Genomic DNA, 14,265 nt, shown 5'->3' on the forward strand with positions numbered 1-14,265 from the left:
CGTGGCGCCGCCGCCGCCGCCGGCGCAGGCCCTCCTTCCGGCCCGGCTGGAGGCCGTGGCATTCGCACGGGACGGAGCGGAGAGGTGCTGAGGAGCCGGCGGACCTCCGGTCCCGTGAGTGTAAGCGCTGGAGGGCGGCGAGGCCGAGAGGGACGGGAACCCCCACCCCGCCACCTGGGGACTGCCGGTTCCTCGGGGACATCGCTGGCCCTCGAGGATGCCCCACTCCCAGGGAGCCGGGCTCGGGTGCGCTGGGCCCCAGAACCCGAGCGGACGGGTCTGGAATGGGGGCTCGATGAGCGGGTGGGCGCCGTGGCCGCCTCCTGGAGGTCTGGTCTTTGTGGGCGCTGCTGGAGGTAAGCCTGCACCCCAACCAACTCTTTCCAGGCTGCAGGCTCAGGAGATGCCTGGGACAAGGAGACCGCCTTCTCAGGGCAAAAGGAAAAGGAGGTGACAGGCGTCGGGACCACTGAAGGGAGCCCATGGCTAGGTAAGGCGGCTGCTCACTTTCCTCTCAGCTAGGGACTCGGTGCGGGGTGGCAGGCAGGTTGAGGGATCCTGGGAGGTTGTTACAAGTGAAGATTGTCCTAGGTCTGCATCTGGACTTTGCATCTGGACACATGGTTGCAAAGATCAAAGTTTCATTCTTTTGAAGGCAGATACAACAATAGTTTGCAGCCCCTCACTCTCAGAGGCTCAGGTTAGTGCTTGCTCAGCTCAGACTGTAATATGCTTTCAGGTTTCCATTTGAATGAGACTAGGTTAAAAAAAAAAAAGATTTTTATTTTGTAATGAACCTTGAAAACAGACTGAGGTCCTTTTGAATCAGTATAGAAAGTGAACTTCACAGTTGGATACTCTTGTCCAACCATTGTAATAATACTCTGAAGCTTTCAGAAAAGATTAATGCGGATCTATGGATATGGGATGGTTGTCAAACAGAGTAAGTAGGGGAAAGATGCAGGACAGTATATAAGGTATAAAAACAAAATGGAGATGCATACACATACCTGGATATGTTACCATATACAATATATATCTGTGCTTGTGTATACGTAGAATATCTCTGGAAAAATACACAGAAGCTGGGTAGTAATGGTTGCCTCTGAGAGGGAAATGGTTGGATTAGGGCAAATGACTCACTGTGTGTGTGTGTGTATACTTTTAAATTGTTTGATTTTTTTTCTATTGTGTACATATATTACCTATTAAAATATTTTTTAAATCAGTTGAATAAATTTCCTGACCATCCAGTTTTTTTGACAGCATTCTTGGTGGGAATGTCGTCGTGCTCTGATTCTTCAGTGTTATGAAGTTGCTCAGGGAGACTAGTGATCTTTTCATTAAAATAAGACGAATTCTTTCAATTTCTCCCCAAAGTGCAGACTCGGGAAAAGATCAGATAGAGCTTTTCTGACTTATATGGTAGAAGCACCATGAACCATATAGGTCCTTTTCTAAAATGTGAGACTCCGAGAGCATTTAAGTTTCTGGTGGCATGAGTTTTTGCATTTATTAGGAAGGGCTTTAATCCAGTATAAAAACTATATTTTAGCACTCAGTTGTAGAGACTTTTCTTACTAATGTTTGTCTCGTTTCAGGATCAGTTTTTCCTACCTCTGCCCAGCCTCCTGGTACTTTACTGTGCCCACAGTGAGCCCATTTCCCCGCCAGCGGGTGGCCTTCCTCGGGCTCTTCTTCATATCCTGTCTCCTTCTCCTTATGTTAATCATGGACTTTCGACACTGGGGTGCTTCACTGCCACGAGATAGGCAATATGAGAGGTGAGTCAGCTTTAGATCACTTTCATCAGCTTTGCATTGAAGTCATACATGTTTTGATAAGCTGTTTAACACATTACCACCTTTGACCCTTTTGGGGAAAACTGTACTTTTGTTAGTAAAATTTCATGACACGTATTGCGTAACAATCTTGACAATTTTCAGTTTTGATTCAGGAACGATGCTGCTGTGTTTTTGTGTTTCCTATTTTCGTGTTTTTGTGGGCTAACTTATTAGTGCATATATGTTTACAATTGTTATGTACTCTTGATGAGTTGTCCCTTTTTATCTTTATTGAATGACTCTCTTTATCCTTGATTATATTCTTTGCTATGAAATCTACTGGTCTCATATTAATATACTTAAACTTTCTATTAATTAGTTAGCATGACAGGTGGTTTTCCATCCTTTTAGTTTTAGCATAGTTCAGTCTTTATATTTAAACTGGGTTTCTTGCCCTGACCGGTTTGGCTCAGTGGACAGAGTGTCGGCCTGTGGACTGAGGGGTCCCAGGTTCGATTCCGGTCAAGGGCATGTACCTTGGTTGCAGGCACATCCCCCGTAGGGGGTGTGCAGGAGGCAGCTGATTGATGTTTCTTTCTTATTGATGTTTCTAACTCTATCCCTCTCCCTTCCTCTCTGTAAAAAATCAATTTTATATATATTAAAAAGAATCTGCCCTTTTGCCCTTGCCCTTTGTGCTATTGTTGCCATACATTTTACTTCATATAAGTGCCACTATGTATTGTTTTTATTTTAAATATTCAAGGTGACTCTAATGTGTAGCTGGAGTTGAGAACCATTGTTCTGAAGTAGTGATTTTCAACTGGTGTGCTGCAATAATTTTCTTTTTTAAATACTCATCTGTGGATATGTTTTCATTGATTTTTAGAGAGAGAGGTAGGGAGAGGGGGAGAGAGAGAGAGAGAAACATTGGTCAGTTACCTCCTTTACTCACTCCAACTGGGATCAAACCTGCAACCTGGGTATGTGCCGTGACTGGGAATCAAACTCTTCAGTGCCTGGGACAGTGCCCCAACTGAGCCACACCTACTTGGGCACTATCATAATTTTTAAGGGCACTGATCTCTTTTCCCTTAGATTGTTAAAATGAAAAAAACGACAATAGCCAACACAACAATAGCTGTCTAGCGTGAATGAATCAAAATTATACCTATTTTTGTCACATTAGCAAAAAATATATGAACCAGGTGGTTATGGTTTGATTCCCAGGCAGGGCACATGCCTGTGTTGTAGCTCAATCCCCAATAGGGGGCATTCTCATCATTGACGTTTCTATCTCTCCCTCTCCCCATCTCTGAAATTAATTTAAAAAAAAAAATTAAAAACATCTTTAAAATTTTCCTTCCAGAATTTCTTTTTTTTATGGCAGCAGCTACTGCTGAAGCACCAGAGACCTCTAGCTGATGATAAAATCATTAAGCAAATAACTAAGAACAGATGGCAACACATATCGCTTTAGTTCAATAGCTTATAAAAAAATTTTAAGCTAATGTTTGTGGTTGTGATTTTTTTATTTTATTACATATATATAGTCTTATTTTTTCCTACTTAAAATGTTCCTAATTTACACAGTAAACTATATTTGTGTGTGTGTGTGTGTGTGTATGTGTATGACTAATATACACTTTGCCCTTGCAAATTTTGTGTCCCCTTGGGAGTTTGACCAGGAGACCAGAAGTTCGATTGCTTGCTATGATGTGTGCTGACCACCAGGGGGTGACATGGAATGAAGGAAGGCCCCTGCCAGTAGCTGGAAGGAAGGCCCTGACCAGCAGCCTGAAGGTCCCGATTGGCCAGACCTTGGGATCAGTGCATGAATTTTGTGCACTGGATCTATAGTGTGTGTGTGTGTGTGTGTGTGTGTGTGTGTGTGTGTATTGATTGATTTCAGAGAGGAAGGGAGGGGAGAGAGAGATGGAAACATCAATGATGAGAGAGAATCATTGATTGGTTGCCTCCTTCATGCCTGCAAGCCGGACATGTGCCCTTGATTGGAATTGAACCTGGGACCCTTCAGTCCACAGGCCAACACTGTATCCACTGAGCCAAACCAGCTAGGGCTATATCAATATTTTGTGATATTCCACAAAGAGTGAATAGCAGGTCCTCAAGTAACATTGTTTCATTCAATGTCGATAAAAAGAAAAGAATTGATTCCCGTCTGGGGCCACTGTGTGTAGTTTGCTTGTCCTCCCCATTTCTGTGCGGGTTTTCTCTGGGTACTTTGGTTTCCTCCCACATCCTGAAGATGTGCACATGAGGTGACTTGGATGTCTAAGGAAACTTTAGGAGCAGCGGTCTCCAACTGGTGGTCCACAGACCGAAAGATTGGTGACCGCTGGTCTAAATGGTCCCAGTCTGAGTGAGGGTGGTGTGTGTGACTGTACCCTCGATGGAGGGGCATCCTGTCCGAGTGGGCTCCCATCTTGTGCCCTAAGCTGCTGGCTGGACTCAAGCCACTGGGGACCCTGAACTGCAATCAGCAGGTTGGAGCATAATTATCTTACTTGTTTTTATTAATCTTCTTAAAATATATATATAGCTTCCATTTATTTCAGTGTTTAATATTAGAAGTGTTTTGGGTCTTTATTTAGAAGTTGGTGATGTTTTGGTGGCCAGAAACATGCAAATAGGAGCTTAACTCTTGTTTATATCAATTAGCCTATGGTAAAACTGGTTTTGCTACATACCCTTTTACTCAAAGTCACCCAAGTTTCCAAGAACCTATCGATGATGTTAAGTGAGGACTTATCTACTTACCGGTGGTCTTCATGGGAGCAAGTTTGGAAAACCTTGATCAAGAAAATAATCCCATAAGAACACTGAATTTATTCTCTGGTCTTGATAAATGAGGCCTTGCTTTAGTTAGAAATTATAATCTCTGTCATACAGTGCATCTTTGTATTTTAACATGTCTGAAAGAAGCTAATGTTTACAATTCTTTATTTTTGTATTGAAAAAAATGTTTTAATTCAAAAAATTTTCAGCTATTCATGGAACTTAACATATCACTTCTGAGAGATAAAATCCCAGAACTTTATAAGCCTGTGTGTGGGTTTCCCCCTCAGTAGTTTCAAAACTGAGGAGTTGCATTTTTTCCCTTTATTCTGTACCCACCCACAGTGCCTTTGAGAGGAGAAAGGAGGAGGTTTGCATTAGAACTGGAAGTTAGGGAAAGGTAAATTTAGAGACTAATGGGTTATCAGTAGGGATAGAATCCAGAGCTATTTTGTTTGGTTAGTAGGTGTTATTTTTTTTAGAGCAGTTTTAGGTTCACAGCTAAATTGAGCCTTCTTCAGGAGTTTCTAATTCTGCTTAAAGCAAGTCGAAAGAGGCATTATTTTTGGTTAGAAAAATATTTATTAACTTTAGGATATTCAGATAAGTTGTGTTCTTATGTACAGTAGAGAAATTCAGTCATTAAAGGCACTTATTCACATTTATTTATTTGTTCTCTTGCTTGTCCTTTGTGGTATTTATAAGCAGAGCTTTAATGTATAAGTGTTCCTGGCTGCCCTGATTAAATCTTGTTAGGAGATAAAAGTAACCTTAAAAGATGCTTTTCTGGACATGTATTACCAACATCAGTGATGCACAGCTACTTTGGCTGTAATGTCATTATATTTGGTTCTGAGCCTTGAACAGAATTGAAGAGTATGACACATTCAGCAAAGAGCTGGTTGCCCATGCCCACTTTGATTGCTCTTTGACGCATTACTGGGTTCTATTTGAACTCCAGGAGTGCTATAATTAGTTTTGATTTTGTAAGCTCGGTATTGGTTTGGTCAGTTAGTGCTGTAATGCTGTTAATGTTTTCAGGCTAATGGAAGTGAAAAGCCACTGTCCTCCAATTCTACCTTGGGTGATGTATATGTGGGTAGCTTTCTTTTTCCTGAGTCACCAATGACCAGAGGAAAATCTTGTTTCTCAAACGGAGAGAAAATATGTGTGTGAGGGAGAGAGGGGTAAGTGTGGGATGGTCAAGCCCATCTCTGGGAAGGTGGATGTGAGGGATTCCGAGGCTTTTAGAACTTTTCTCTTGGGCTTTGGTTCCCCTTCAGGGATTAACTTAGTGCAGCATCAGCAAAGCAGGAGCGTCCGCCATTGCAAGTAATTGACCATGATGGCCAGGTCCAGGGCTGCAAATCACAAAAAGGACCAGCCAGCCAGCCACCCATGTTCGGAGCCTAGCCGGAGGAAGACTTCCATAAGTGTAAGAAGCCTTGTAGATCATAAGATGCCAGAGTTCTATAAAGAGGTGATACTACTTCCCAGAAAGGAAAATTAATTGTTCTTCAGTTACTTATTTGCATGCAAGATGAGAAAAATAGAGGTTTTCTGTTGCCTGAAGCATTGATCAAAGACTCAAATGGGAAGGGTAACCTAAATGCCTCTGGTCCTATCTTTCTTCCTTGTGTTCTAATGTCAGTGGACGTTTTTCTGCATACAGGTAGACTCCTAAGGGAAGAGAAAGAAAAGCTGAATTGCACCCAAATTAGAGCTTCAAGTTGTTTATCTTGACAGAAACCAAAGAGGATGACAGGATGCTTTGGGAAGCCCTTGAGACTTTCTAAAAAGGAGACCAATTGATTTTGAGTATAGTGATACAGAGACATCAGGAGGTAGTAACAAAGCAATAGCTCTAAATCATGAGCTCTAGGACAAGACTAATCAGCATTGATTGATACTTATCAGAGAAATTCAAGAGATACTATGATAATACCAAGGTGCTGCGTATAAGATAACTACTCTTGAGAACGGATAGCCGAAATGGAGAGGTAGAGCAAACGTGTGTGGAAGAAGTCTTAGGGGTTCATACTGCAGTATAAGTCCTCAAGGGGAATGCTGACACTCCACGTTTTACAGCAGAAGATGCAGGCCTTTTCAGATCATGTGGCTACTACAAGCATCAGCCACTGTGGAATGGAAGCTTCTTAGGAACTGGGAAGCTTCTGTCAAGAGAAAGAGGAATGAATGAGTAGAGAAGCAGATGGATGTTAAGAAAAAAAGAGGTCACATTAGAGCATTGGTGTTCAAAGTGTTTACTAACCCTTTGAAGTCTCTGAGACAAAATTATGCATGGGTAAAAGTCACTCAAAGAGCTAGACAACCAATGGATTTTAATGTTATGGAGTAAGGAACTTTTTGAATCCTCGTTGCAGTTAACATAATGGTCGGTTACAAAATAGCAGCCAGAAGTAACAAGGGCTGCTATGGTGGGAAATGAATTATTTTTCCTATTTTCTATCTGTGGTATCTTTCAAGGTCAGTATTTGCAAGAGTTCTGTAATAAACCCAGACCTCTGCCAGCTTTCATGTGATAGATGTGAGCTGTTCCGAGTTTATTGGTAGATTGTGAGCCCAGTTCAGCCCAGTAATTTGATTAGCATGGGAAAGAATGTGGTGAAATGGAATCTTTAGGACTATGGACTTTTAGTGTGTAACAGATTTTTACCACCTGTTCATTTCCCACAACTTGCTTTCATATCAAATCCAGAAATAAGTTCTACCTGACCCTATACTATGCAATGATTTACAGCATTATATTGAAGCTTAACTGTATCTTCTTCTCTCTCTTTTTTTGTTAATCCTCACCCGAGGATATTTTTCCATTGATTTTTAGGGAGAGTGGTAGAAAGAGAGGGAAAGACAGAGAGAAACATTGATGTGAGAGACATCGATTGGTTGCCTCCTGCCCAAGCCCGACCAGGGCCCTATGCTACATATTTTATGAACATTCTTTTTGTAGCTACAAAACTCATAAGAGATTGTAGAAAAGAACAATTATTATTTTTATGAAATACATTTTTTTATTCATGTAATTGTAGCAATTTAAAATGCAAAGCAAAAAGTCCCATAAAAAATACCACCACCCTGCCCTGGTTAGTGTAGCTCAGTTAATTGGGCATTGTCCCAGGCATCAAAATTTTTCTGGTTCAATTCCCGATCAGGGCACATTCCTGGGTTGTAAGCTGAATCCCCGGAACTGGGTGTGCAGGAGGCAGCCAGTTGATGTTTTGCTCTCACATTGATGTTTCTCTCTCTCCCTCTCCTCTCTCTCTCTCTCTCTCTCTCTCTCTCTCTCTCTCTCTCTCTCTCTCTCTCTCTCTCTTCCCTTCCTCTCTCTCTAAAAGTAAATAAAAATAAAAATCAGAAAACACATGTCATGTCAAGTGATACATCATTCCATAGTGTTTTTGTGTTTATATACAGAAAGGATAGATAGAAAAGAAATTATTAAAATTATTTTAGTTATTTTGTGTGTATAACAAGCCAGTGCAGAATTTAGTAGCTTATAACAGCAAAAACCAGATATTTACCTGGGCCTGGAAGCTCTTTAATGCTTTGTAGAGCTTGCCGCAGCCAGTTCAGAACTGTCCCCAATATGGAGGAGTCTTTTAGTTATCTAACTTCATTGGTCTCTAGGCAAACAGACCAGCAGTTGCCGAGTATACAGCAGGACATATGGTCAATATTGCTTTACTCCTTTGTTAGGACTCATAGTCCCAAGCACCTGGCACATGTAGACATTTGATGAAGATCTATGAACAATGAATTAAATGGCGGTGCCTTTTGTGGGCCTGGCTTCTTCACACTGAGCTTTCTTTTTTGCCCGGCTAAGGTATTTGGCTCGAGTAGGGGATCTTGAAGCTACTGACACTGAAGACTCAAATCTAAACTATGGACTTGTTGTGGACTGTGGCAGCAGTGGCTCCCGGATTTTTGTTTATTTTTGGCCAAGACATAATGGGAACCCCCATGATTTGCTGGACATCAAACAGATGAGAGACCGCAACAGCCAACCAGTGGTTAAAAAAATCAAGCCAGGTACTAACCGGAATATATTGGTTGTCAGTCTCTTCTATTTGTCACAGGCTTGGGAGAGGAGAGAAGAGATATCCTTTTCTCTCGGGATTCTAGATAGTGGGAGGTATATCTCATTCATTGCCTCCCTCCTTCAAATAAATAAAAGTCTAGGACCTTAAGCAGAACCTTGCGGGGAGTCAGTTTCTGTGTGCTTCTGAGTGCATGTGATCTGCTTTTTAAAGAAAGTATTTTGTATTTCTGAAGGAATCTCTACAATGGCAGACACTCCTGAACATGCCAGTGATTACCTTCGTCCTCTGCTGAGCTTTGCTGCTGCTCACGTGCCTGTGAAGAAGCACAAGGAGACCCCCCTCTACATTCTGTGCACCGCAGGCATGAGGCTTCTTCCTGAGAGGTGAGGTGCAGGGGCTGAGAAACACGGGAAATGGGTGGCAGAAGAGAGAAAAGGCTGATTCCATGCGTGTCCCCTGTGGTTTCCTAGTCTGAAGGTGGGATGTGGATTCACCATAGAGTTGACAGGTGTCATTAAAAGACTCCTTGCTCAAAAATAGGGCAGATCTACCCCTGCATGCAATGGTTTCACAGTAAGTTGTTCACATCTTCATATCATTTGCTTCTTTGGGATCCATATCTATCTGAGATGGCTGTAATGATTGTTAGTTTTGATTGAGGGTTTGAAGCAGTGGTGATGGTGTTAAATTTGGATCCTAAGGCACCCAGAAGGGGAGCATAATAACAGAACGGTAGGTAGTAGGAAAGTCTCCTGAGGGACCGGGTACCTGGGGGCTGGTAGGACGGCTCAGGTAGGAATGCTGCTTTATCTGTAACTTAGCCTGGCTCCTTGGTGCTTCATGCAAAGCTCAGGCTTCATTGCTACACCAGTCTTTTCAAGCCCAGCCAGACAAGTCTTTTCCACTTGACCTTGGCAGTTGGGCCTGGCATCTTGCTATCTGGTCCCTCTTCCCTCACTGGAAGAGGAGGAGGGAGAGGAAGAGGCAGTGGCTATACTTACGCCAGATCCCTCTTTGTGATGTCTCCCCTTTGACCACCTCCCTGGCCACTAAACAGATACATGATCATGAGATGGGAGTGAGCTCCCTTAACTTAGAATTTATCCTTCTGAATGTTCATCATCTCACAGGCCTCAGGCATTTTTTTCTTGGTAAATAGCAGTTCCCTTTTTCACAGTTTCATTTTGTATACTTGGCCAACAATAAAGCATTAGCTATACATTTAAGGCTGCATGCTGCTTATGCCAGACATGCCAGACCATATAACATAGGTCACAGCTTCTTTCAGTGGACTATTTCCTTCTGTTGAGACATGCAGCTACTGGTTTACTATCTGGTTTGCTGTTGAGAAGCAGATAATTTTATACAGCCATTCATTAACTTGAGAAGCCTTCTAACTCCTTATTTCCTATATATCATGGTCTTTAAAAAAATTTTTTTTGAACTTATTTTTAAAACCAAACTTTAAGTATTATGCCTGCAATCATACATCATTAAAGGAAATCCTAAAAGTAAAAAACAAACAAACAAAACACACACTTACAATCCTACTACTCTATCAAACTGTTTCATTTTGTCACATTTCCTTTCTGTATGTAATTTCTACAAAGTTGCAATCATACTGTGCATGTAATTTAGGATTTTTGTTTTTGATGTAAGTAATATTTACATTGTTCAAACGTTTAGAAACCTAGGGAAAAGTATAGATCAGCGGTTGCCAACCTTTCGGACCTCACAGACCACCAGTTGCCCACGGACCACTGGTTGGTGACCACTGGTATAGATAACACCGTGGTGCCACATCACAAATCTGTGAATAGCCTTATTTATTTCTCACGTGAAGGAGGTGGTAGGAGGGCCAGAGGAAAAACTGACTTGGAAGTAAAACATTAGTTAACCAGCAGGGTATGGTTTGGCCACATTTTGTGTGTCTGGAGCAAAGGAGAGGGATGCCTCATCTCCTGGCACTTTGTCAAAAAAAAATCCTGTCCAAACAAAACCCACTGTGTTGTTCTGCCTCATTTGTCTAAATGTTAACTGTCAGCGTGGAAGCTCTGAACATTAATATTGTATCTATTGTATCTTATGAATTTTTAAAGAACTTGCCTTTTCTTTTAACTTTTTTCCTGATCATCTCTTTTTTTATTTTTAAAATATATTTTATTGATTTTTTACAGAGAGGAAGGGAGAGAGATAGAGAGTTAGAAACATCCATGAGAGAGAAACATCGATCAGCTGCCTCCTGCACTGGGGATGTGCCTGCAACCAATGTACATGCCCTTCAATGGAATCGAACCTTTGGGACCTTTCAGTCTGCAGATTGACGCTCTATCCACTGAGCCAAACCGGTTTCGGCAGATCACCTCATTTAATAATGCCTAACTGTATTCTGGGCTTATGAAACCACTAGAGGCTCGATGCATGAAGATTCGTGCAATAGGCCTTCCTTCCCCTGGCTGCCGATCCGGGCCTTCACTCTGGGTGCCACCTTCCACCTTTGCGCATTGCCCAGAGGCCTGGAGTGGCTGGGGCAGAGTGGAAAGCCTAGGTCCTGGCCCAGCTGCCCCCATCTTTGTTGTGTCAATTTGCATATTCCTCCTTATTGGTTGTGGGTGCTACCATTTTGTCTTGAAGTGACAGTCAATTTGCATATTCCATCTTTATTAGATAGGATTGCTACCTCTAAGGCAACTGTAGCAATTGACATAAGTGTAACTATCGCTGCAAAAACTTGTTTTGTATAAACAACATAGTACTAATTTGTTAGCATTTGTAAGCTGTATTCAAATGGATTTAAATCAGCTAGACTGTATTTTTAATTTATTGGCACTAGGTTTTATTTCTTTGACAAAGGCCTGGATTAGTAGACTATTTCACCACCCTTTTATTTTGTAATGAAAAACCTTTTAAAATTACAAAGATAATACAAGGTGATATTTGGGGGCGGGGGGAGGAGAAACTTTTTTATTATGGGAAATTTCAAGCATATAAATGTAGAGAGAACAGTGTAATGAATCCCCATTTATCCAGCTTCAACAGTTAACATTTAGCCATTAAACTTTTTTAAAAAAATGAAAGTTAGTGTTTTGTTTTTTAATATAAATTGGAATCATAGAATATGGTGTTTTGTAACCTAGTACAATTCAAAATATATTGGACAAATTTTCATGTCAAAACATGTAAATATAAATTGACCTCATTTCTTTTAAAATCTGTATAGTTTACATTGTGTGGATGTACTGTAAATTATTTAACCAATTCCTATTGATGTAATTTAGACTACTTCCGATTTTTCATTATTATAAATAATACTGCAGTATTCTTCCTCCTTTTATTTTTATTTGATGATGTCCTTGCAGTAAATTTCCAAAAGTGCAATAGGTGGGTCAGAGATTAAGGGCATTAAAATTTTTAATAACTAGTTCAGGATTTCCCAATGGAAAGGTTGTACCAGTAATTTACATCCCAAACAGCAGGGTATGTTGGTGCCCCTTCTTCCGTATCGTGGCTAAGACAAGCAAGCCCTCTTCTTCGGGTGGTTCAGAAGCATATGCAACAAGGAGAGTGAAACGGCTCCTCCTGTTCCTTATGTGAAATCCATGTCGCATGAGTTTTGTGTGTTTAACAATGAGGGTTTTTTTTAGAAACTATACTTGACATTATATTAAAAGATTACTAAATTAAATTCTTTGCTTTGAAGTGCTAACAATGTACTTCGCTAAGTCATGCTGACAACTATCTGAGCCAATAGAATCTTTTTGTAATGGGTAATTTTAAAAATACAAAATAATTGGTCTTATTTTTAACCAACATTTTTCTCTAGATTCTTATTATTACTTCCAGCTTTGTTTCTTTGCTCTTTGTCTGATAACATGATAATATAACACTGTAGAGGAAAACAAAATCCTATGGATACTAGGCTTCACATGTTAATCCCAAATTGTTGTAATCTTTGGATTTTGATCCTGATTTTGAATTCTTAAGTGATAAGATTTTATAAAGAAAAATAACTCAACCATGAAATACAAAAAAGGAGATTAAAAAATTTATTGTAAGCTTATGTAAAGGATTGTGTAAAAACCTGTGGACTGACAGTGCTTCTTATGTGGAGAAGTGAGGCATTGTTTCTGAGATTGTGCTCCTCAGTGTAGCAGTTTTCTTTCATAGTAGTTAGGAGTAATGTAATTATAGCTATTTTATAGATTGCAAAACTGTACTTCAACTATGCAGCCTGTGAGAGGCATATCTAGAACTATAGTCTCATCTTAAATCTGACTTGTAGCATTATATAAAGAAAATGTATTATTAATGCCTTTTAAGTTGGAGGCTATATTTTGGAGGCAGTTTAAACCATTGGAATCAAAGGAGTTACCAAAGAAAAGCAGGCCTGACAAGGGATGGGGTAGGTGAATACTGAGGTCATAACAAGGCTGAGAGGAAGGTCAAGTTGAGGCTGTTTATGAGAAGAGAATTTAACAATTACTTTTTGGACTTTTTGTTCTCTCTTACAGGAAGCAGTTGGCTATCTTGGCTGACCTAGTGAAAGATTTGCCACTGGAGTTTGACTTCCTCTTTTCACGGTCTCAGGCAGAAGTGATCTCTGGGAAGCAAGAAGGTATTGGGCTTTGAGGGGCACGATGGTTCACCTCCCAGCCAACCATGACCTAATCTCTCTAAAGGGTGTTTAGGATTATTTTATATATCTGATTTTTATTTTTCTGACAAAAATTTTCTTGATTGTGCTATCTAGTTTATTTGTATACTATGTGCTTTAGAATGCTGCCCTCTAGAAGTCATAAATTTGTATTTGTTTTTAACTTGGCTCTAAGGACTATGTTTATAAGAATGTATTAGTATTTAATGGTGATTCCAAATGGATCTTTGGTTACCTATTAGTAGTTTTGAAAACCTACATACATCTGGAGATATGTAGGTTTTCAAAATCTCTATATAAAAGCCTAAGTAACCGTTACAACTGGTTGCTATGACATGCACTGACCACCAGGGGGAAGACACTCAACACAGGAGCTGTCCCCTGGTGGTCAGTGTGCTCCCATAGCCAACCTTCCAAGGTCCCTCCCCTCAACTGACTGGTCCCAATCAGCCCCCATTGGGACTGGGTGAGATGGCCTCAGTTGGCTCCAGTTACTGGCCAGGCCAGGGGGCCCGCCTGTGCACGAATTTGTGCACTGGGCCTTTAGTTCAAATATAAAGCAAATTATGAGTTTAAAAGTAAGGGGAAACTTTAATCTCAGGCACTGATCAAGATGAGTTACTTTTTTTGTTATAGGCTCTCTCTTTTTTACACTTACAATGCAGTATACATGCTTTCCTAAAAACCCCCACTATTGGCTTTGTAGTTTTGAGTGGAGTTGCATGTGTGTTCTCATTATGTCTTATATGATGAATTACATGTCATTTCTTGGAAAAGACTTCTAGTTGCACTCTATATAAGGAAAAAGATTTACCATTTTCAATTTCAACATTGCATTTTTCAGCCCTAAAATTTTCATTTGGCTCTTTTTATATTCTATTTCTTTGTTGGGACTTTCTGCCTTTCCATTAACCATAAGACTGATTTTATTTCTTCGTTATGTAGCTGTTTTAAGATCTTCGATCAT

General features: G+C 40.6%; 1 protein-coding gene across 2 annotated transcripts in view; it reads left to right on the forward strand.

Annotated features, from left to right (window-relative positions):
• Window positions 1-14,265, forward strand: part of ENTPD7 (ectonucleoside triphosphate diphosphohydrolase 7) — a 33,186-nt gene continuing 18,921 nt past the window's right edge. The window contains exons 1-6 of one of the 2 annotated variants that reach the window (XM_084904087.1): window positions 1-120; window positions 388-490; window positions 1,602-1,784; window positions 8,428-8,633; window positions 8,877-9,027; window positions 13,156-13,259. In XM_084904087.1, the coding sequence (XP_084760213.1) occupies window positions 483-490; window positions 1,602-1,784; window positions 8,428-8,633; window positions 8,877-9,027; window positions 13,156-13,259 (652 nt within the window). In that variant the 5' untranslated portion in view covers window positions 1-120; window positions 388-482. The remainder of the gene's footprint in view (window positions 121-387; window positions 491-1,601; window positions 1,785-8,427; window positions 8,634-8,876; window positions 9,028-13,155; window positions 13,260-14,265) is intronic. The other variant, XM_084904088.1, reaches the window with a different exon arrangement.

Source organism: Pipistrellus hanaki, assembly GCF_964339955.1.
Source record: "Pipistrellus hanaki genome assembly, chromosome: 14".
NCBI lineage: Eukaryota > Metazoa > Chordata > Mammalia > Chiroptera > Vespertilionidae > Pipistrellus > Pipistrellus hanaki.